Here is a 23,538-nt window from a genome sequence, read left to right as displayed (position 1 = left end):
TCCCTCACCACGCCACCATGAAGATTTCCTCAGGCGCCGTTCCGGTATACACCATCAGCGGCAGCGAGGCGCGCCCGCTGCCCGAGTGGCTTATCCGGAAAAGAAAGCGCAGTCTGAAGAACGACCCCGAATTCGCCAACCGCGTCGACCTGCTGCAAGATTTCGAGTTTGAGGAAGCCAGCCAGTGTGTTCGTGTGAGCGAGGATGGCGACTGGGTCATGAGCACGGGCACCTACAAGCCTCAAATACACGTCCACTACCTTCCCCATTTGTCGCTGTCCTTTGCAAGACACACTAACACTCTTGTACGCTCTTGCCGTTCTTACTATCCACCCGCAAGATATACTAACTTTCGCAGAATCAAACCTTCCACCTCCTCTCCTCCGATGCAAAGAAGAGCGTACACCTCCAGCAAGATCGATGCATAGAATTCCACACCGGTGGAGGCCTCCACTATGCGAGTCGCATACCACGTTACGGTCGCGATCTTATCTACGACCGGAGATCAGCAGAGTGCCTGGTACCTGCTGTCGGTGTCAACGCGGACGGCATGGGCGAGGCTTTCAGACTGAACCTGGAAGTCGGGCGCTTCATGCGGAGTTACGAGATTGACGTGGGTGGTGACGATGTGACGACAGTCGGTGGCGGCGCTCTCCAGGGTGGCATTGGTGCGGGCGCAGTGAACACTGGTGCTATCGCCGAACATTCGCATGGCCTCCTCGCCTTCGGTACCTCTATCGGCACAGTAGAGTACTGGGACTCGCGATCAAGAAACAGAGTGGGTATTCTGTCGGCGCCACCAGATGCGTTTGAGGGAAAGTCGGAAATCACAGCGTTGACCTTCCCGTCGTCAGGTCTGGAAGTTGCCGTGGGAGACTCTAACGGCATTGTACAACTCTACGATCTCCGATCACCAAAACCACTTCTGCGAAAAGACCAAGGATACGGCTACCCGATAAAGAACATCATCTACCTCGACGGCGCGCAAACTGCCGAGCCCAAGATTTTGACCGCAGACAAGAGGGTCATCAAGATCTGGGATCCAAAGGACGGCACGCCATGGACCTCTGTGGAACCATCAGTAGACCTCAACCACGTCGAATGGGTGCCAAAGACTGGTATGCTCCTGACGGCAAACGAGGGCAGGCAACAACATTCCTTCTTCATTCCACAGCTCGGTCCAGCGCCAAGATGGTGCTCCTTCCTCGACAACATTGTCGAAGAAATGGCCGAAGACCCCAACGACCCCAACGCTTTTGGCAAGGGCGCATCTGGAGACGTATACGACAACTTCAAATTCTTGACACACGAGCAGCTGAAGCAGCTTTCCCTGGACCACCTTGTCGGAACTACAAGCCTACTTCGACCATACATGCACGGATTCTTCGTCGCCCAGAAGTTGTACGAAGAGGCGCGCCTCATCTCAAATCCAGACCTCTGGCAAGAACAGCGCGCCAAGAGTATCGCCGAGAAGATCAACAAAGAGCGCGAGTCCCGAATCCGCGGCAACAAAAAAGTGGCCGTCAAAGTCAACCGAAAGCTCGCAGAAAAGATGCTGGAAAAGCAAGAAGAGCAAGCGCGCCGACAAGCCAAGCGCGTCCTCAAGCAAGGCGGCGACGACGACATGCTCGACACCAGCACCACCGCGCCCGCCGTCTCCGAACCCACCAAACCCGCCGACGGCGTCCTCAACGACCCTCGTTTCGCCAAAATGTTCGAAGACCCCGAATTCGAAATCGACGAGCAAACCCGCGAGTTCCAGCAGCTCAACCCCAGCACCAAGATCCCCAAGGGCCTTACCGCCGCCGAGCAAGAAGACCTCGAATCAAGAAAAGGTTCTTCCGACTCGGACTCTTCCGACTCTGAAAAGGACGCCGTGCGTCCTGCGAAGAAACCTCAACAGCAGAAGGAAAAACAAGACAACTCGCGCATTTCATCCAGTGCCTACCGCAAAGCAGGTCATCGCTCTCAACGCGCTGGCCCCGAAATGGTTGTTTCGTCGTCGAACCAACGGAAATCGGGGTCGTCTGCGATGGCGAAAGACAAGACGTTTGGTTCGCGTGTTAGTAAGCTCAAGGACAGGAAACCGGCCAAGTCGGCGAGTAATACGACGGTCGTGGGTGAGCGGGAGATTACGTTTGCGCCGGAGAAGAAGCAGAGGAAGAGGCCCGAGCAGGAGGGGCAGAGGCATGATCGGAGGAAGGAGGGCGGGAGGAGGAATGCTAGTAACAATGTTTTTAGAAATATGTAGTTAGATAAAAAGTGGATGGGCGGAAGAGATAAGATGGAGATGCGTGCCTGGGAGTTGAATGATACCCTTATCAAAGTGTAAAATCTATGTTGGAGTGGCGATGTGATGCGATGTTGTTTACGTGCTTCTTTGTTTACCAGGAAGAAGCATGAAATAAATCTATCATCCGAAAATTTCCAATCCGAGCGTACAACTTGTGCGGCGCAAGAAACGAGGGACACAGGGCAAAGAAATAGTGCAGAGAGTCTTCTTTCGCAGATTTGTCAGGACACGTACGAAGTTTCGATTGAAGAAAGTTAAATCGATCTATTCCAATAGCTCGTCCGCAGCATGATGAAAGCTCGAAACGCAGCCCTACGCCATATATAAAATATACTCCTCCATGCGATCAATACCACATGGCACCGCCTCTGTATAAATATAACCCCAGTCCCATTGTCTTGTCCAAGCGGGACTTCCCCTCTCGCCCTATCAGGCTCAGAAACCTCGTCGATCGTGGATTCAACATCGTGTTATTCCTTTCCTGGTGCAGATGAACAGTCTTACTCAGAAGACTGCTTGTTCATCATGGTGTAGGCAGCAAATGCAAGCGCACCGCCGAGCAGGATGATAGCGTAGAGACCGACGCCGGTGGATGCGCCGTCGGTGGTGGTAGCGGTTGTACCGGGTTGCGCGTAGCTCTTGGGCTTTGGGTCGCCCTCCTATATCACTCGTTAGCATCGCTATTCTGTTTTGTGGATACGGAGAACGGGTTGTTTCGTTTCCGTGCATGGTGGGCGGAATCGTTCCGAAGAAGTTCCTTGACCCGAGGACCGGCTTCTGGGCGCGGCAGGCATCTGGGGGCGCGGGAAATAGATGTGTGATGTGTCGGGGGGATGTTGTTTTGTGTACGTGAAGGGAGGAAGTGGGAATCGGGTTATATGTGCGGGCTTGAGGAGTGGAGGATGTCGTACCTGACGCTTCAAGTTTCCAACAAGCAGCCCATCGAGAATCTCACGGGCTTCATCCGAGTGACCGACATCCTCAAAAGCTTCTGTTGAGTCCTGGCCTCCGACATCGAGAAGAACTTCCTCACCACCTCTGCAGCGATGTTAGCAACCTTGCTGTGACCATTGACCCGACACATGTGAAGGCGGGGCTTTTCGCCATAACAAGTATGAGTATGCGAATGCCGAGGTGTGCATTGCGCGGCGGGCAGGTGCAGGGCAGCGAACGTACGGGTGCTCGTCTACGAAGCTCGATGCGTTGTAGACTTTGTCGTGGACGACGATGTATAGGTCCTTCTTGGTGTTGTGCTCCGAGACGTCGGAGTAGGTGAATTCCTTGTCGGCAGACATTGTGGTGGTGGAAGTGGAAATTCGGGGTACGTGGTCTTAAGGCGGGAAAACCGAGGTCGTGTGCTTGCGTGCGTCGAGGCGAAGAGAGAATTGGACGGGGAGACGGTTGCGTTGACGTGGAGGTGGTCAGATGGGAATGAACACGGCGGATAAGAAGTTGTGCACAGTTGTAGCGGGTTGATTAGCTAGCTTCTCCCGAGGTCGGTTTAGGCGTTGCAGAGGCGCTCGCGCTCAAAGTCAAATTGCTGTTCTACCATTGGCTTAGGCGCTCACCGACCCAAGGCTTCCGAGCTCCGGCCACAACGGGTAAGAAGACCCTGTCGGCGGGGCTTGCGGTCTTTTTGAGTAGTCAATTCCGCTGTCGATGGGAATAGCTTTTGATACAAAGAAAGAACTTAACAGGTGCTCTGCTGTCTACATTAGTATGTACATATTCGCTAAGGCAATGTATACTTCTAGGAGATATGTATTCATTTTTTTCATTGCATGAGATGATAGCTAGGATGATTGTCAGAAAAGTCGCTCGCTATGCTATAATGCTATAATGCTATGATACTGTTTACACCTGCTCCGCCTCCCTGATACACCGTCACGACCCCAAGACCTTGATCTTCATCCACTCGCTCGTTCCTATCCCAAGGTTTAATCCGTTCAATGCCCACCATCTTCGCACGGCATCTCCCCGCGCTCCCTCAACACCATCCTCTAATGCTTCTTCGATGTCACAAGTCTTGTACTCCACCTTCAGGCCGCTGCGCTTCCACCATTCTAGCACGCCGGCATGGCCCATTTTGGTTGGTCCTACGAGAACCTGGTTGTCAAAAAGAATTTTCTCGCCACGAAGGGTACGCCAGTAGTCTAGAATATGTGTGTGGCCATGGGTCGAGGCGATTTTGGCTATTGTATCTTCATGCGAAAAGGGAATGCCGGATTCAACCCAGAAGTGAATCGCGGGTAGGCAGCCTGATTGTGTTGCGTAGGTGATGGACTTGCCTACCTTGAGAGGTAAATCGTCTTGGCGGGGTCTGCTAGGAGCTTGCTCATCGATTGGTGATGAAGGTACCGAGGGGGCCGTCCTGTAACGGCTGTGCTCCTTCCACCACTTCAGTACGTGAATGTGGCCCTGCGAGCTAGCTTGCTCGAGCGCAGCTTCCGTGTACTTCAGTGAGAGGCCAGAGTCATACCACCAGTCAAGGGCCTGGACCGAGTTGGTGCGGCTCGCATTATCAATGGCTTCCGCAGAGTACTCTTTGGTAAGGAAGGTGGGCGATGTCCGCCAGTACTCGAGAATCTCCGTTTTGCCAAACACAGAAGCCTTGTGGGGTAGAAATGTGTGCCCGAATGTGCCCCAGAAGAGCTCCTTGTGGAACTTTTCAAGATGCGCAAGAACGGGTACCATGGCAAAGCGCATGATGAGTTCGATGCATACGCGGGAGATGCGAGTGGGGTTCTCGGAGTCAAACACAGCCTTGATCTCCGAATAGGGATAGGTAAGAAGCGCCCATTCTATCTTCTGCATCTGCGTCTTGGGGCCTTCATCGCTAGCCGATTGTCGCCACTCTTTCGGTATGGGCAGATTCGTGTGAACATTCAACGTAGTCGCTAGCTCCCAGTCCTTGGTGAATTCCAGGATAATGGACCAGAGCTCTGGCGGAAGCCGAGACCCTTTGCTTCGCGTAGGTGTCAGTGTTGGGAGATGGGCAATAGGTAGTGCGATAGTGCGATCACCAACTGCCATCAAATCGATCTGGGTTTGTATAGATTCATTGAAAGCCTTGTGCCCTTCTACCCATGGGTGGTACTTGCGCCCGGAATGGTCGAACGACCACAAGAACGGAGGGAGTACGCGGATCCAGTTCCACTTCCGCCGTATCTTGCTGATCTGCTTCCTCGACATGGGGTTCTCCCACATCAGCGTGGACATGCCCGGTATGAGCATTATCTTCTTTGACACATTCCAGCTGCGCAAGATCTTCAGGTGCAGGTTTGTTGTGAATCCATGGAGCATGCGGGCGAGATTCTCGGCGTCAAGCGGTGCGAGGACGAGCAAGTCGGCCCATGAGCAGTACTCTGCCACGTTGGTCTCCTGATAGTCGACATGTTGCCACTCGGGCGTCGTGTCGCTCTCGGGGTCATACGTGTACCAGACGGGCTCGAGCTGGGGCGGGACAGTCGTGTGCGTCGTGGTCGGGAAGTCCTTGCATGCGATGATCTTCAGAGAAACATGGTGGAGGCGATGCAGGCGCGCAACGATGGAGCAGCCAAAGCGGAAGGCCGAGGGGTCAGTGAGGGCGACGAGGACGTTTAGCGTTCGCGCGGGTGTTTGCGAGGACATTGAGGGGTGGCGTGCGGGAGTCTGTAGGTTGCGGTGAGTGCCTACACAGACATCGATTCACCGTTGCGTTAGACCGCGATTGGCCGCTGCCCCACGTTGCTGTCAGTAGCTGCCGCCAAGCCCAGGCAGTGTCAGGCACGAAGGGTGCATGGACGTTTGGGGGGATACATAAGCCATTGATGCCATCCTGTCGCGAACGGTGGTGACGGCCGCATTCAAAGGCCCGACCTCGTTACATGTACGCGTCAAACATGAAGTGATTCCATGGTGCATCGTTGGTCCACGAATTCGTCAGAGCTTGGCGCGTTGATCGTCGAAACACTTTTGCACGCCACGGGCCGGCATCACGTGAGATCGGCGCATCCTGCCCCCGGGGCCGTCTGCCGTGGAAAATCCCAATATTCTGGGGACAGGATGATTCCGCGGGAGACAGCGTACCACTCTTACTACGAGAGTGTCTGCAGCCCTCGGAGCCCGCTGACAGCTGTCATGGATATGTTTGTGAGACCCGGGTGTCATTAGCCGACGCCTCTTATGGTGTTGAGGACAATAAACAAGCAGGTGACTGTCGCAATGATGCCGCCGCGTCTCACCAAACACACTCCACGTTCGGCGTCAACCCAGCCGTGGCGCATCTCACCGATGACGTAGCGCTTGTCTGCCCTAATTCCCGCGCGCGAGTGGGTCCGAGGCCGCTGATGATGGAAAACTGTCGAATATCCATGCTCCGGTCGCTAAGAACTTTCATGGCCTAACCTGCATCTTGCCCCTAACCTACCTGCTCTGAGCTTAGATCGTCGATCGCAGAGATAGAGCGACTTAACCCAAGACGTTCGCGATCGACATCTGGAGGCGCATCAAGCCATTCAAGACGACGCATGGCAGTCATCTATCTCATCAACTAGACGGTGACGCGCTGCCCGTCGTTGTGTCTGCACAAGTGCAGCTAGGAGCCAGCCTGGTCGTTGCGCATCTCTGCCTGTGTCCATCCCTCTGTCGCTTTCCATCCACTCCAACGGTTGCATGCTTCGCACTTGACTGCCCTGGACGGTCCAGATTTCGTTCGCCCCTCCGCACGCCGCCACATCTCCCAGCAGCAGCAACTCTGCCAACTTCATGAGGCTGCTAGGCCCGCCCACCATCCCCCTCTGGCAAAACAAACGAGACTCCTATTAGGGATTGTCCGTCTTTCGCCACCCTCACGCGGTCCCTGCATAACGCCAAGTGACCTTGCCTGCGGTTGAGAGCATCCTCGCAACTATCCACACCACACGTTAGCGACCACCAGACGCCCATGGACGCCTGAAGGCACAATCCCACCGTGTGCGGGTGCCTCTATTCCTACCAACAGCCAGGCCGTCGGCGTTCTCTTAACCCTGCCGCCGGCGTGCTCGCCTGATCGACGGCACACAGCTCCATGTCTCAATCACCCCAGCAACCCCCCAACTTTGGTCCTCTCACACAGGACGATGGCCGCTTCAACTTCTCCACCGTGTCGCCCGTGCCCGAAGAGCCAGCTACGCCCGACGCTGCACCAAAGGCCTCCGACTTCGCTCTACCACCGAACAGCGCTGCGTCTGGGGGTACTAGTAACGAAGGCACCATGAGCCCCTCCGCTACCGACCGTGTCTTTCCCATACGGAGCGCCATCAGCGTCGACCCTACTCCCACTCCAAAGGGCGGTCACTCCCAGGGCGATTACTTCCACCCATATTCGCGAACAAACGACCCGCGCTTCACAAGCGACTCCCGCCGAGCTTCGCAGGGATCGACTACGTCACAGGCTTCACATGGCTCGCAGCGCGCTTGGGGGTTGCGTCCCGGGGGTACCAAGGCAGAGTCAGGCTCTGATACACAGCGCTCGTCCTTCCCATCGACTCAAAGAGCCGACGGCTCGAGAAGGGCCGCCCCTCAAATACCCCAACAGCTGTTCAATGATTTGTCGTCAACAAAGTCAGGCGGAAGCGCACAGGAAGGCAGTCGGTCACCGGGGTCCAGAGCCGAACGGGCACCGTCAATTGGAGGTGCTTCCGCTAAAAGTGGTATAAGCAGCTTGGACATGGGCGGACTGGTGACACATCGGTTCAAGCACGTCACGACTGAGGGAGGACACATGGTCATAACAGGCCGTGAGGGCGATACCCTACAGCGCTGCGAGGATGAACCCATCCATCTGCCGGGCGCCGTGCAAGGCTTCGGTCTGCTACTGGCACTGCAAGACGACCCGGAAGGAAGTCTGCTGGTGCGTGTCGTAAGTGAAAACTCTAAACGCATATTAGGACGCACCCCGAAGGAGCTATTCGCACTAGAGAGCTTTACGGACATTCTATCTGAAGAGCAAGCCGATAATCTCTTGGACCACATCGACTTCATCAAAGACGAGGACTCCGACGTCACGTCCAATGGGCCCGAAGTCTTCACCATGTCCATCAAAGTGGCAGGCTACAATCGAACGCGCAAGCTGTGGTGCGCCATCCACATCAACGATTCAAATCCTGGACTTGTTATTTGCGAGTTCGAGCTTGAAGAAGACCCTCTATACCCGCTGGTGCCCCCCAACGACCTTACTCCAGAGCTGCCGGAAGATACTTTGTCCAGTCAGCCCACGGCGCAGGAACTACTCGAAAGTACAGAAATCAAGAGCAAGCCCTTGCGAGTCCTGCGTAGCGCGCGCAAAAGGAAGGGTGAAGCTGCCGCGATGGAGGTCTTCAACATCATGTCCCAGGTGCAAGAACAGCTGGCTGCGGCACCATCATTGGAAAAGTTTCTCAAGGTTCTTGTGGGCGTTGTCAAGGAACTAACTGGTTTCCATCGCGTCATGATATATCAATTCGACCAAACTTTCAACGGCCGTGTCGTTACCGAACTTGTTGACCCGCGAGCGACAAAGGATCTGTACAAGGGGCTGAATTTCCCTGCTTCCGATATTCCAAAGCAAGCTCGAGAACTATACAAGCTAAACAAGGTACGCATGCTCTACGATCGAGACCTAACAACCGCAAGGCTCGTTTGCCGTACCGCTGAGGATTTGGAAAGCCCTCTCGATCTCACGCACTCGTATCTTCGCGCCATGTCCCCAATTCATCTCAAATATCTCGCGAACATGGCCGTAAGATCGTCAATGTCCATCTCCATCAACGCATTCAATGAGCTGTGGGGTCTCATTGCCTGCCATTCGTACGGGCCTCGCGGCATGCGCGTATCTTTTCCTATTCGAAAGATGTGTCGCATGGTCGGCGACGCAGCATCGAGAAACATCGAAAGATTATCGTATGCGTCAAGACTACAGGCCAGGAAACTCATCAATACTGTACCAACACAACATAACCCCTCCGGATACATCATCGCCTCCTCTGATGATCTCTTGAAACTGTTCGATGCCGACTTTGGTTTACTCTCGATCCGTGACGAGACAAAGATACTTGGCGTTCTAGAAAACTCGCAAGAAGCACTTGCCATGTTAGAGTATCTCAGGATGAGGAAAATACAATCGGTCATGACTTCCATAGATATCATCTCGGACTTCCCCGATCTGCGATACCCGCCCGGTTTCCATGTCATAGCAGGCATGCTAATCGTTCCTTTGTCGGTGGATGGCGAGGACTTTATCGTTTTCTTCAGGAAAGGACAACTGAAGGAGGTGAAATGGGCCGGCAACCCATACGAAAAGTTCATCAAAGAGGGCACCGAGGGTTACCTAGAGCCAAGAAAGAGTTTCAAAACGTGGTCCGAGACCGTCGTTGGAAAGTGCCGTGAATGGACGGAAGAAGAGATTGAGACCGCCTCAGTGCTATGTTTGGTATACGGAAAGTTCATCGAAGTTTGGAGGCAAAAAGAAGCTGCGCTGCAGAGTAGTCAGCTGACCCGGTTATTGCTGGCAAACTCGGCGCATGAAGTTCGCACCCCACTGAATGCAATTATCAACTACCTCGAAATAGCACTGGAAGGAGCCCTGGACACTGAAACTCGGGAAAACCTTTCGAGATCGCACTCGGCGTCGAAATCACTCATCTACGTAATCAACGACCTACTGGACCTGACCAAGACGGAGGAAGGCGGACCACTCATTAAGGGCGAGTCGTTCGACTTCCGGGAAACAATCAAGGATGCCACCGACATGTTCAAGAACGACGCCAAACGGAAGAACATATCTTACGAAGTTATCGAACACCCGGGTTTGCCTACTTTGTGTATCGGAGATCAACGCCGAGTCCGTCAGGCCATCTCCAATATCACTGCGAACGCCATACAGAACACTACCCAAGGTAGCGTCACTGTGGAGGTTTATGTCGCAGCAAGGCCCAGCAGAGATCATGTCGAGGTTGAAGTGGCAGTGGCCGACACGGGTGTTGGTATGAGCCAGAAGAAGCTTGATCAGCTCTTCTATGACTTGGAGCAAGTTCAGTCTGAGCCTGCATCTATGCTGGAGGATGCGCTGGTACCTGACAAAAACCAAATTGCCGAGCAAGGTAAGAAGTCAACGTTGGGTCTCGGTCTGGCCGTCGTTGGCCGCATCATCAGGAATATGAACGGACAATTGAGGCTTCGATCCGAAGAGGGCAAAGGCACGAAGTTCGTCGTACAATTTCCGTTCGACCTTCCAGACGCCGAGGTAGAAGCCGTGACAACGGCAGAGGCTTCGCCAGCTGGTAGCATCACACCCCAACCGGACAGTACCTTATCGAGCATCCTGCCTGGCACTGATGAAGGCGAGCGGACTCTCATTGCCCCAAGCCTATCGCGCCACACCTCCGACAGCGAGAGGAAGAGTAGCTCGAGTGGTAGTGGTGGGGCGAGTGGTGTGGTCATTCGAAGATCTAGTGCGGAGAGCCTGACGAGCAAGACTAGTCTACGCAGCTTCAAGAGCGGGTCGAGTCAGAGGAGTGATGTGGACAGACTTATCGACGCGATACAAGAGCCGCACATGATCGGCAGAGGCGATGCAAGCCCAAGCGCACACTCTCTGAGACCGACCCTAACGAAACGCAATAGTCTTGATCCCGGCGCCGCACGCATGAGGTCTAGGAGCCTCGAATACATCAGCAGCCAGCCTATTGTACCTCCACAGCAGAGAAGCATGCAGTCCAATCACGCAGGCGAAGTTACCGTACCTGGCTCGGGTGCCCCAATCACGGCCTTGAAGATGCCTGATGAAGGCGGCGATAGTCCGGTAGATCCTCGGCCCAAGCCTGGGAGTGTCCTCGGAGAGGTACAGGGCGACACACCAATACAACCGTCTGCGGAACCGGAGAAATTGACTTCGGACCACATGCGCGTACTCGTTGCGGAAGACGACCCGGTGAATAGTAGGATTGTCAAGAAACGATTAGAAAAGCTTGGACATGAGGTCCATCTCACCGTCAATGGCGAGGAATGTTCGTCGGCATACTGCGACAATTCACGAGACATTGATGTTGTCTTGATGGATATGCAGGTTAGTAGAGTGTTCTTGAAGACCTGCCCTCTTTACTGACATTATTCAAGATGCCGATCGTCGACGGACTTACCTCAACCAAGATGATAAGATCGTTCGAAAAGCTACACACCGACATCTACTCAGCCCGAGCCGCCCTCTGCGGTCGCGTCCCCATCATTGCGGTCTCAGCCTCACTGATCGAGCGCGACCGCCAACGCTACATCGACGCTGGATTCGATGCATGGATCCTGAAGCCCATCTCCTTCGATCGGCTCAACAAACTCATGGCTGCTATCGTCGACACGGACATTCGCCATGACTGCCTCTACCAACCCGGAGAATGGGAAAAGGGTGGCTGGTTCCACGGGGGCAAACACAGTGCCGATGAGGCCAACACCAAGCCATCAGGTGAAGCGCCAATGCCCAACCCTTCGGAAGAGGTCGACGAAGCGGTCATGCGATCAGAAGAACCAATGGCTGGAGAGGAAAACGAACAGGGCGATATTCCCGACGAACAAGCACGGCTCTTGCAAAATCAGGAGGAGGGGAAGACGGAGCCACCACCGGATGACGCCTCCAAAGATCCAGCATGAAGCAATTGAGATGTGTATTATTGATCATGTGGCCTGCCATTACCCTAGTCGACTCACCTTGCCCGCGGTACTGCTGATAGATGCCGCCTGTCGCGACTGGTCAGCTATCCGCGCCCACGCCTCACACCACCACAGTCTTACTTTCTTTCAGCGCCTCACGACCTCCACCCCGGTTCACTGGTCAGCGCATACCCTTTAACCGTATACATATAAATTTTTCTCCAAGTTTCACCACTCGATTCCGGCGGCATAGTTGGTTGTTGGCAACAGGGCCCTTGCAAGCATTGGAAAGGGGTTTTTTGGGTTTTTGTTTTTATCCCAGGTCGTCGGTCCAACATTAGACGTTAGAAAGTCTGCGTCGAGTTTCTTGGATGTCACGCGCGTATGATGATGAGAAGAGGAGTTGTTGTCTTTTTGCTGCTGCTGTACGACAGCTGGAATGATACGGGATTTTTGTCGTGTCCGGGGAATGGGACAAGGGGAAAAGAAGGGATGAGAAGGGGGCTAGAGTAGGATAGGTGCGAAGTTCAATTGATGGACACAAGAATATGAGATGTTGCTCTGGCTGTATGTGGGTGTTTTGGTGCTTGTGATGCAACGTGGGAATGCGCGACTGTCAACCCCCCGTCGTGCAGGTATTAATCCTACGTCCATGGAATTTATGCAAGTGAAATCTTGGTTCAGCAAGGTATGGCACATCCCAATGCAACTCCTAAATACTCAAAATGTACCTTTATTATCAGAGCCACGAAGAGCAGAGTACATATAGCGGCATACAACACATGTTTTGCGCTTTGAAAGATTTAGAGCTAACTGTGTAAACTTGTGTATATAACACAAGGTAACGCCTTGCTCCAATAACATTTGTAACAATACATGTTCGTGTTCTTCCTAGAACTCATAACAATACCAGAGACCACTGTAAATGCAACAAAGATCCATCATAAGTTCTCAATGTAGAACTCTGCAGATGTAGAATCTCCCCTTGGATCCATGTTTTACTTAATCATGTTTCCCACTTTGTAAATCCCACGTCTCTTGTCGCTCATCTTTCCCACAGAAGACATTCCATCGCTCATCTCCTTTCGATTGTTCCGCAGCAGACACGCCGTCGTCAGAAACTTAGCTAGTAACCTTCTTGTTCCGGCTAGACAGCTACTTCGTATGCGAGATATGATCAGAAGCTCTGAGACTGCGGAGGTGCTTGCTAACCATAGTGATATAGATGATTGCACACATATAGAAGGGCACCTTGACGTCTTTTGATAGAAATAAAGGTGTATACTCGTATTATCATTGCACTATTGTTGATCAAAACACGGGATTGTAACAGGATAGCAACATGCTCTAACGAGGGAAGCTTGAGACTATTGATAAGAAAAAAAATTAGCATTGCACGACCAATTGGTTCAGCGACTCGAGTTGTTCACCATGTGACTTCTGTGGGAAATGTATGAATCTCGTCATGTTGCGAAAGGTAAATGGGGTGATGCAGACCTTTGGAGGCTCGTCGCTGAGTGGACCTACAGTACTTTGCACGTGAAAGGGGCAACGCAAATCGTAGACGATGTCTCGCTTCCTAGACTATTGAGTTTACACGTGAAGCTTGACGAGTGATCTAAACAGAGACATGAAGATCTCGTGGAACTCGCATTTAGAGGAGCAGAAGACGAAGAAGACGAAGAAGACAATACTACGATTTACGAAAAAGAGGATGACAGCGAAAAAGAGCACACAGAGGTAGTTATCGTTAACATAGCTGTTTTCAACGAGAACACAGGAGAAGTGCACGAGCACAGTTTGCGAAAGGAGTGAGCGCAAAGTCGGTGGTGCAGTTCATGTGCGTGCCTATATCAAGTCGTTGAGGAAAGGAGTGGAGGATTGCTGTGCCACAGTAGGTTGCATTGACTGGGTTGATGAGGGCGGCACGGATAAGGAGCGCGTGGTAAACATGAAAACTGATGAGATAAGGAATGCGCGTTGTACGTATATCCCAGGCATACAAATGAATGACTAGTCTTATAATGCCTACGGTGGATTGTTGGTGATGGGTTCTTGACAGGTTTCGTATAGATCCTAATCTGAATATTGTACCTCATGCTTGCGAAGTCCGTAACCCCCACGAATTCATCTATTTGGAAGAGACAACAAGGAGTCGAGCAAGCCTCCTTTCTGTCGACATGCATGATCTAGATGCTTATTCAAGAAGCAAAGTCTTCGCAGAATGCCAAGCCTGAGCGCGATGCGTGTTGAATGTGTAAAAGGCCTGTGTTTACTGTGTTGCTGTAATCCGTCTTAAACATACGCGCCGTTACATCGCGTCGACTACAGATACGTGTGGTGATGATGTAAATCGTGCCGACAACCGAACGTTGAAGCCATGACGTCGAAGAAGCAAAAATAGCATGACCAACTGCATGTTTGACGGTGATCGTCATAGCTCACGATGTGGCTGTTTCGGGCTCCTTCACAGATGAATCCAGACTCGAAGAGCGTTAGAGAGCTGACATAGATCGACAGACTCGTATCATTTCACGTGGCGTGTGTTAGCCTTGCGCAGTTTTGTGGCGGGCTGATCAAACCCCTAGATGCTCAGAGGAGCGTTGTTGTGCACGGGGCAAAGTGCCGTGGCCGGGTGCGTTAGAAGAACGGGAGATGGGCCGTTGCCGCGGCGCTCGGGGTATGCTGGCTCTTGTTGCATGACCATTACTCGTCGACTCGTAAAGCGGGAGTGAGTTGTTCGTGCAACGTTGGTTTTGGAGCGTCTAGGCGAGCCTGGTCGGAGTTGTTGAGCGATGCCGTGCTCCTTGCCTGGACATTTCATGTTCTTGCCCAGGAGGATTAGTATTTGTTGGCGCATGACTTGCTGCTGTCTCGCGTGCTTTGGGCTGGCATGTTGGATGCTGTATCACGGCGACCTGCATGTGGGAGAGGAGACGTGCGTGGCGTGTTTCATGAGGGTGAAGGTTGAGGCTATCGTGACGCTGTGCTCTGCGGCCGGAGTCGTAGCGACAGATAGCGCGATGTGGGGGGAAAGAGGCTGTCTCGGAGCTCGGGCGCTGCCTTGCATGGCATTACCAGTCGATTTACAAAACGCGTCTGCCCTGCAGTGATGCTTCCATGGTGAGGTAATGATCGCGCGTATTGCCCGGGAGACGCGATAGGATGCGTGGTGTTTTTGGGCATCGGTGTTGGTAGCAGGTACCGAGCATGTGAAAGATGCGACGCCGGGAAGAGCCGCACGTCGACCAAGAGTGAGAGCGTCTACCAGGGAAGGCGCGATGGGATGGCAGGTATAAGAATAGACTTTACGGCGTGGTTTGGTGTTGGGTCGGGGTCGCTGTCAATGGGGCAAGTTCAGTCCTCGATGCCGTATGGGCAATTAATTGCACGGAGATGAATGCGAAAAGAATAGACAAGACATCGACTTGGTGATGTACTATGTAGACGTCGACGTGACATGAGCTACTGCATATCGCCACACCTTCTTTGGGCGTCAAATGCGGGCGCGCATGAGTCGGGGGGCTGCGTCGCAACGGGCAGAGGGCGGGCTTCAGTCAGCGGCGGCAGGCCGTTGAGAAATTAGAGGAAACACGTCCTGAAACAGACGTATTCGGAGTCTAGTGGAGGTATAGCTGGCCTGGTGGAGATTAGGTGGTAGAGTCGCTAGCTAGGACTTGAGCACGGCAAAACCAGCCCTGGAGAGTCGGCCAGATCCATCTGTGCTTCTGCTGCGATCACTTCTGTCTGTACCTGTTTCTGCCGTGCATCCCCTCTCCACGTATCCAGCGACAGCGAGCTTCCCACGGCGCCGCCCATCCTCTCTCTTCTCCCCTTCCGGCCTGGCCCCCCTCGGCTGCGCAGGCTCGAGGTGTGACGTTGACTAGGACACTCTGCAGGCCCGCAATGGACGACAAGTCATCAACGCGGCCCACGAGGCTGACCAAGAGAGGGCCGTCGAAAGAGCGAGGCCCGCCAATAGCCTATTTGAACAAGGGCCCGACAACGCTGAAGCGTGCGCCGAGTGCGTGGTGTTCCTGTGTTCCTACCGTGCCTGCGATACTGACCTTACTCCATAGGCGCCGCCTCTTACTTCCAGCCGAATCTTGGCGTAGCACCTGCAGCATCCTCGTCGCAGTCGCCAGCGCGAGGCCTCTCCCGCTCGCCCTCGCACACCCTGCGGCCAGTCTACGAGCCCCCCAACCCGCATGCCTATGACCTGCAACCCGTCCACGTCGGCCAGCCCTTCGACCGCATCGTCGAGGAAGCTCTGAACGCCTCGAGCCAGCCGCGGCCCGCCCTCCAGCACTCGTACACCGACCAACCTGCCCAGAACCGCTACCTGCGCCAGTCGCGCTCCTTCACCTCCAAGATGGACAGCACGACGACCCCGCCCTCGACCACCTCGAGCAAGACGAACCGCTACAGCGACGGCAGCGGCGATGCAGCCAAGAAGCGCCTCTCGGGCGGCGCAAAGAAGAAGGGCACCTTTTCCAACTTCATGAGCAGCATGCTGGGCTCGCCGCGCCGCCCGACCATCTCGACGCCCACGAACCCCATGCACGTCACCCACGTCAGCATCGACAACCACACGGGCGAGTACACGGTGGGTAGCCCCTCATTGCCGATATATGTGTGCTAACAGATCAGGGCCTCCCCAAGGAGTGGCAGCGCATGCTCCAGCAGAATGGCATCTCGCAGGAGGAGCAGAAGCAGCACCCCCAGGCCGTCATGGACGTGGTCAACTTCTACAAGGACAATGCCGAGAAGAACGAAGAAGATGCCATCTGGGACAAGATGGGCCCCACGCAGCCTCAGGGATACGCGTACCAGGCCAACATTGTGCCCCAGACTGCAAACTACGGCTCCAACCAGCCCCCGCTCAGTCCCCCGCAGAGCCCGCGATTCCCACGGAACGACCAGTCTAGCTTCGAAAACCCGCGTGCGCCTCCTCCCGTTCCGCGCAGCCTGACCTCCCCCGTCGTTAACTCTCCTCCAGTCAATGTTGCAGCTCTCGTGCCCAGCCGGCCAGCGCCCAAGCCTCCAGGTCCTCCTGCTGGTTCCGCCGCGCCCATGCCAAACAGACCTGCCCCCGCGGCCCCAAGTCCGATCATCACCCAGCACCAGACCCCTCGCTACGAGAACGACTACCCCCAGGCTGCCTATGCCCACCCGACTCCCTCAGAGAGCCCCAATGGCTCTTCTGCAATGTCCCGCACCCGATCCAACACCACGGGAGGAACGCCGCCGCGATTTGATTCCCCAGCCAGTTCGACCCCGATCTCTCCCGCCCAGCAATACCAGCAGCAGCAGCAGCAAGCCATGGCCATGGCAACCACGCAGCAGCCAAAGGCACCTCTAGGGAGGAGCATGAGCCAAAGAGCCCCGCAACCAAACTACGCACCACCTGTAGTCCCTGCGCCGCAGCCGCAGCCGCAGATGCAGATGTCCCAGCCGACGCCCCAGCAGGTCTTTGCCCAGCAATCGGATCCCCAAAACATTCCATTACCATCGCAACAGGCTCGTGTTGGCCCAGCGCCCCGGCCACGCCAAAGGCCGAGGCAGAGCCAGGGACCGGATATCGTGGCCAAGCTCAATGCCATCTGTACCAATGCCGATCCCCGGGAAAGATACCGCAACCTCAGCAAGATCGGTCAGGGCGCTTCTGGCGGTGTCTTCATGGCCTATGAAAACAGCACCAACAAGTGTGTAGCCATCAAGCAGATGAACCTCGAGCAGCAGCCTAAGAAAGACTTGATTATCAACGAGATTTTGGTCATGAAAGACAGCAAGCACAAGAACATTGTAAATTTCATGGACAGTTTCCTGCTCAGAGGCGATCTGTGGGTAGTCATGGAGTACATGGAGGGTGGAAGTTTGACGGACGTCGTTACTTTCAACATCATGTCCGAAGGCCAAATAGCTGCTGTGTGCAGAGAGGTGAGTCTTCATGTCCCGCTCGGAGAACGCCGCTAATTTTCCAGACCCTCCACGGCTTGCAACATCTTCACTCCAAGGGCGTTATCCATCGAGACATTAAGTCGGACAATATCCTGCTTTCCCAAGAAGGCAACATCAAGCTCAGTATGTTGAATTCGAACCCGCCACCTTCTATCAAGTCTAATACACTTCACAGCCGACTTCGGTTTCTGCGCGCAAATCAACGAAAGCCACAACAAGCGCACGACCATGGTAGGTACCCCCTACTGGATGGCTCCCGAGGTTGTCACTCGCAAGGAGTACGGCCGAAAGGTTGACATCTGGTCGTTGGGTATCATGTCCATCGAGATGATCGAGGGAGAGCCGCCGTACCTGAATGAAAGTCCACTCCGTGCACTGTGGCTCATCGCGACCAACGGCACACCGACGATCAAGGAGGAACATGCCTTGTCGCCAGTGTTCCGTGACTTCTTGGGCTTCTCGCTCAAGGTCGACCCCGACAAGCGGGCTAGTGCTCACGATCTTCTGGTGGTAAGTACATTGGAGCTGTCTGTGGTTGATAATCGCTAACAAGTTGCAGCACCCCTTCATCCAGACCGCTGAACCGCTAGGCACATTAGCGCCACTGGTACAATCGGCGAGGAAAGCAAGGGCAGAAGAGAGGCGGAAGAAGGGTGGTCTGTGAAGTTTCTTATTTCATTATGAATGTCTCTTAACACCGGAACTTAGGTACGGGCAATGCGCAGACCAACGGCCGCGATTCGTCACACACGAGCACGAATTCGTTCGCCGATTGGTATGGCAAGACGATGGAATTATAGGTGACGAAATGGCGCACAACGATGAACAGACGCACGTGGTGGAGGCTCACAAGTTCGCATGTCCAGCCCCAGTGGCAGCTCGAAACCACCCGCCCCTCATGGTCGTGTCGCGGTACCACCCCCTGCTCGGCAGTCAGTATGCAAAGGTCGAAGCCTCATACTGCTGTTCTACACAACGAGCATTGTCGAGCGAATTAGCAAGCGCGTCATATCCTGTTCAACTGCTCATATTCGCGAGCGCATTATTTATGTTGTTTCAAATACTCCGAGTGCCGATGTAGGCATACATCCCATCTCATGATCTGGCAGATTTCTTGGGTTACAGAAGGAAGCGCATCTCTTACGACTATCTCATACAATGTGTGCAATTTTAGTGTCTATACGATTTGGGGTTACAAACTTGGCCGGAGGTGGCAATCTCGGCATATAGAAAAGTCGAATATAAATATTCTTCCTGTCTACCTGCAATCAATTGATGTTCAGGGGCGTATATTGTGATGGGCGTTGACATGTCTTGCTTGGTGAATTTGCGACCCGAGCATTGTGGCTGAGTAAGGGCCGCCACATCGTCGTCATTGGGCGGGGAGCTCTAAGCCCGGTTGCATACGACTGACTGCGACACGAACGACTTTCACTCTCCCTATAACACAGAACACGGCCTTTCCCCGAAACTACCCTTATTACCTCGCGCGCATTTGCGATCTATCCGCTGGCCCTCCGCCCTTCTCAACTTAACACCTTTACCTCAACTCGCGTATCGACTCCAGGCACCCGCGCCCCCGGAGAGCTTCCACATACCGAGTCTCAAGACACTTGGAAGCAGGCAGACGTCATGTTTCGCGCGCAATCCAACATCTTCGACGATGTTGTCGTAAAAGCCACGGACGAAAATCTTACGAGCGAGAACTGGGAATACATTTTGGTACGGCAGCACTCGCGATGCCTTGGGCGGCGAGTTGGGCAGATGTCGCAACATCCGTCCAGCCACGACCATGCGCCTCACATTCCAGCATATGCAACAGATGCTAACTTACCACGCAGGATGTATGCGACAAGGTTGGATCGTCCGACACGGGCGCCAAAGATGCGGTCGCCGCCATGATCAGGCGGTTAGCACACCGAAATGCGAACGTACAACTATACACCCTCGAGCTGGCCAACGCCCTGAGCCAGAACTGCGGAATTCAAATGCACAAGGAGCTTGCTTCACGAAGCTTCACAGAAGCGCTGCTGAGGCTTGCCAACGACCGCAACACACATCAGCAGGTCAAGGCCAAGATACTGGAGCGCATGCAAGAGTGGAGCGACATGTTCGCCCGCGACCCTGACCTGGGAATCATGTCTAATGCCTATATGAAGTTGAAGTCACAAAGTGAGTTGGGGAGTTAGCGGTGCCATGTACAATACTGACAGGTCTTAGACCCCAACCTCCGAGCGCCTTCCAAGCCACAGAAGACGCAAATCTCCGACGTCGAGCGCCAGAAAGAGGAAGAAGAGCTACAGATGGCGCTTGCCATGTCGATACGAGAGTCGAAGGGCGCAGCGCCGACGGCCGCCAAGTCCAACACGCCTCAGCAGGGCGGATCGACTCCCAGTGCCCAGCCTGAACAGCCTTCGCAACCCCTACCATCAGGCACAACCGCGGCGACCGTCTCACGTGTACGAGCCCTCTTCGATTTTCAACCATCCGAACCCGGTGAGCTACAGTTCCGTAAGGGTGACATTATCGCCGTACTCGAATCGGTATACAAGGACTGGTGGAAGGGATCGCTGCGCGGGCAGACAGGTATCTTCCCGCTTAACTACGTGGAGAAGCTGCAAGATCCGACGCGCGAGGAGCTCGAGAGGGAGGCACAGAACGAGGCTGAGGTCTTTGCACAAATAAGGAATGTGGAGAAGCTGCTTGCGCTGCTTAGCACAAGCTCCCAGCCAGGCGCAGGCGACGCGCGAGACAATGAAGAGATCACCGAGCTCTACCACTCAACACTGGCTATTCGGCCGAAGTTGATCGAGCTCATCGGAAAGTACTCGCAGAAGAAGGGTAGGTCAATCGTAAGAAGCGTAACGATCAGCGCTAACTCTCCTAGATGACTTTACACAGCTGAACGAGAAGTTCATCAAGGCTCGTCGAGACTACGAGTCGATGTTGGAGGCATCCATGTCCCAGCCTCAACAACCTGCGTACGGTGGCCGTCCTGGATATGGCGGCTACAATGCACCGCCCCCCTCAAACTACCAAGGATACCCACCTGTATCATCTACCCCACACCAAGATCCGGGCCGCTACGCTTATGGTGGAGGACCCCAGCAACATGGGCCTCCTTCCCAAGTACCACCCGTAGGCTCAAGCCCTGCTTTCTTCATGGTTCCCCCGAATGAACGGACACAGCAAACCCCGAAGCCAGGACCGCCATCAGACCCCTACACACTACCTCCAGGAAGAGTACCAGTAGGAGGGCGGCCGCAGAGCTATGCACCTCAGGAGCTGGCGACCAGTCAATACGACTCACCAGTCGACAACCGCCACTCTTTCCACGCTCCCAGCCAGCCACCACAAGGCTATGAAACAGGCGGCTACCCACCACAGCAAGGCGCTCCCCAAGGCCCACCACAAGGACAGCAAAACCCATACGAGCAGCTCTCATCACCTCCGCCACATCAAGCCCCACAAGAACAGCAGCCTCCGTCAGACCCATACTCGCAACAGCCGCCCCAGCAGGGCTATGGATACCCACCGCAACAGCCTGGATACGCACCACCTGCACCGCCTGGCGCTACCTCTAGCCCCGCACCGCCTGCTCAGGGATACCTTCCATATCGACCTGGAGGCCAACAAGCACCCAGCGCGCCGCCTGTGGGTGGAGATGACGCAGCGGGGTTTTACCGTTAGAATCGGTTGTGAGGGTCGATGGGCGGGTGATGGGATGTGTAGCTGTAGCTGTAGTTGTAGTGTAGTATAACACCAGGTTTATAAATGCGAGATACTATCAAGATTGCACACTGGGTTCTTTACATGGTTTGCTGCGGATGACAACGGGTCTTTTATACACACATTTCCCCAGTGCTCCCCGGGTTTCAGGATACGATGATATAGCTGCTGTCGTTCGTCGCTGCGCCACGTTGACGTCTTTGTTTGATGTAAGGCTGTTTTTTTGACGTGGGAAAGGGGATTATGGAGCTTTGCTACTGTTGGGTATTGAGGTTGTGTGGGTGTATTGAATACACGGTCACCTAGGTACTCTTCCTCTCTCATCGGTCTGCGTCTTCGCGTCTTTCCGTACTTTATCTCTGCATCTCGATATTCTAGAACGAGAAGTGGAAGACCGCGATCCTGCTTGATTGCCGGACGGGTGCTTCAATACCTCAATAGAGTGTGTACACAGTCATGCAGGGATCCCATTGATATAGCCTGCCTTGAATATTATGATCTCATGGCAGTGTTGACTTCGCCGACACGTGTTGCACCACGACGATCATCTCTTTGTTCGGTTGAAGGGATGAGTGGGTCGTTTCTTTATCTTTGCGACGCCGCATCGTGAAACTGTCTCTTGATGATGCCGGATACAGGCATAGGGCTTTCCATGTGACATGGCATCGGCATCATTCCATTATGATAACCGGAAGGGCATCCGAGTCGTCTCTTTGTCCTTGCAACGCCTCCTTAGAACTACTTGTCTATTGGTCGGCTGGAATACACAAGCAGGGTGTTGAAGGATATAATAAGACAAACTACACGTCTTTCACGTTATGCACCTTTGCTTGCCCACGTCCACGTCCACACCCGCGCCCACTCGAAAGGTAGAGTCAAATTACTCCACACCATGCATCTGCCCACGGCATTCCTCCTCGCCGCCTTCGCAGCAACAGTCCTATCTACACCATACACCCTTCCCACCCCTCCACACGACACCAACACAACCACCCTCGTCCGCCGCGGCGACCAATGCAACACCGCCCAGCAACACTACCCCAACGTCCCCGAATGGGAAAAAGCCATGCGCCAATTCTGTTCCATCCATGGCAGTAACCCCATCTTCTCCGACAGCGCCACCGTCTTCACCTACACCATCAACGGCCACGACGGCAAGCCCGTTGACTGGATCTTCAAAGTGAACATCGACAACGAATTCGCACACCACTTATGGAGCTGGATACCGCTCACGCAGGAGTGCCTAGACGGGTTTACGGCGCTGACGAAGGATAAAGGGGGTGGCGTGGGCAGGAGTTGGTGTTATTGGAAGGCGAGGACGAGTCAGGATGATAGTGTGGGGTTTTTGGGTGGCAAGTGGACGCAGCATTTGCCCAAGGAGAATCAACCGGATGGGTATATTACTTGGGAGAGTCGGGCGAGGAAGGGGCAGAAGGGGATTTGAGGGGACAAGAGAGGGAGGATGCGAGGATAGCAGATTTGAAGAAGGGTTGAAAACGGGGTTCTTGTTACTACTTTGACATTCCTGGTCATATGGGCGGCGGTATGGAAATTCTCTTCTTGGTTATGCTCTTTTTTGGTGCTCAGCTTACCAGAGTCATGTGGGAGCTTCCGGTGTCTGTAGTCCATCGGCTGTTTGTTCCTGTTTCTCTGATAATGCCCAAAGAATTTACAGATTCATCGACATAGATTCAGAAGTCAATGGTTTGTCCATGCGTGGTTGAGAAGAGGAGATCGGCGACCATACTGAGGTCGTGAATATCTGTTCCGATAGCATCTAGTGCGCGCTGGAATATCCGTTCCACCGAAAATCATATCGCAGGCGAATAGTATCCAGTCAGTTGCAATACAGATGAACGAATGCGGGTAGTGGATTGCAATTATCGAGGCGTGCCCAGGTGTGGAGGTTAGCGGCT

At 54.0% G+C, this 23,538-nt stretch overlaps 5 protein-coding genes across 5 annotated transcripts; 4 read left to right on the top strand and 1 right to left on the bottom strand.

Moving 5' to 3' along the window:
• Positions 1-17: 17 nt before the first annotated feature.
• J4E78_006820 (uncharacterized protein) lies at positions 18-2,251 on the top strand (the record flags this gene model as incomplete). The annotated part of the gene is made up of 2 exons (XM_049367430.1): positions 18-251; positions 359-2,251. 2 exons carry the CDS (start codon positions 18-20, stop codon positions 2,249-2,251), a joined length of 2,127 nt encoding a protein of 708 aa, XP_049221177.1.
• Positions 2,252-2,793: 542 nt separating this feature from the next.
• On the bottom strand, positions 2,794-3,331 carry J4E78_006819 (uncharacterized protein; the record flags this gene model as incomplete). Its single annotated transcript, XM_049367429.1, has 2 exons — positions 2,794-2,952; positions 3,205-3,331. Coding segments are annotated over 2 exons (286 nt in total), but the record flags the coding sequence as incomplete, so codon positions are not given.
• Positions 3,332-7,340: 4,009 nt separating this feature from the next.
• On the top strand, positions 7,341-11,932 carry J4E78_006818 (uncharacterized protein; the record flags this gene model as incomplete). Its single annotated transcript, XM_049367428.1, has 2 exons — positions 7,341-11,357; positions 11,408-11,932. The coding sequence occupies 2 exons, from the start codon at positions 7,341-7,343 to the stop codon at positions 11,930-11,932; spliced, it is 4,542 nt and encodes a 1,513-aa protein (XP_049221175.1).
• A 3,906-nt stretch (positions 11,933-15,838) lies between these two features.
• On the top strand, positions 15,839-18,557 carry J4E78_006817 (uncharacterized protein; the record flags this gene model as incomplete). Its single annotated transcript, XM_049367427.1, has 6 exons — positions 15,839-15,956; positions 16,012-16,538; positions 16,583-17,872; positions 17,917-18,016; positions 18,069-18,403; positions 18,453-18,557. 6 exons carry the CDS (start codon positions 15,839-15,841, stop codon positions 18,555-18,557), a joined length of 2,475 nt encoding a protein of 824 aa, XP_049221174.1.
• Positions 18,558-19,525: 968 nt separating this feature from the next.
• On the top strand, positions 19,526-21,583 carry HSE1 (ESCRT-0 subunit protein hse1; the record flags this gene model as incomplete). Its single annotated transcript, XM_049367426.1, has 4 exons — positions 19,526-19,615; positions 19,735-20,065; positions 20,114-20,734; positions 20,781-21,583. The coding sequence occupies 4 exons, from the start codon at positions 19,526-19,528 to the stop codon at positions 21,581-21,583; spliced, it is 1,845 nt and encodes a 614-aa protein (XP_049221173.1).
• Positions 21,584-23,538: the final 1,955 nt, after the last annotated feature.

Source organism: Alternaria triticimaculans, assembly GCF_023758025.1.
Source record: "Alternaria triticimaculans strain BMP 0046 chromosome Unknown scaffold_9, whole genome shotgun sequence".
NCBI lineage: Eukaryota > Fungi > Ascomycota > Dothideomycetes > Pleosporales > Pleosporaceae > Alternaria > Alternaria triticimaculans.
This window is presented reverse-complemented; position numbering and strand designations above follow the sequence as displayed.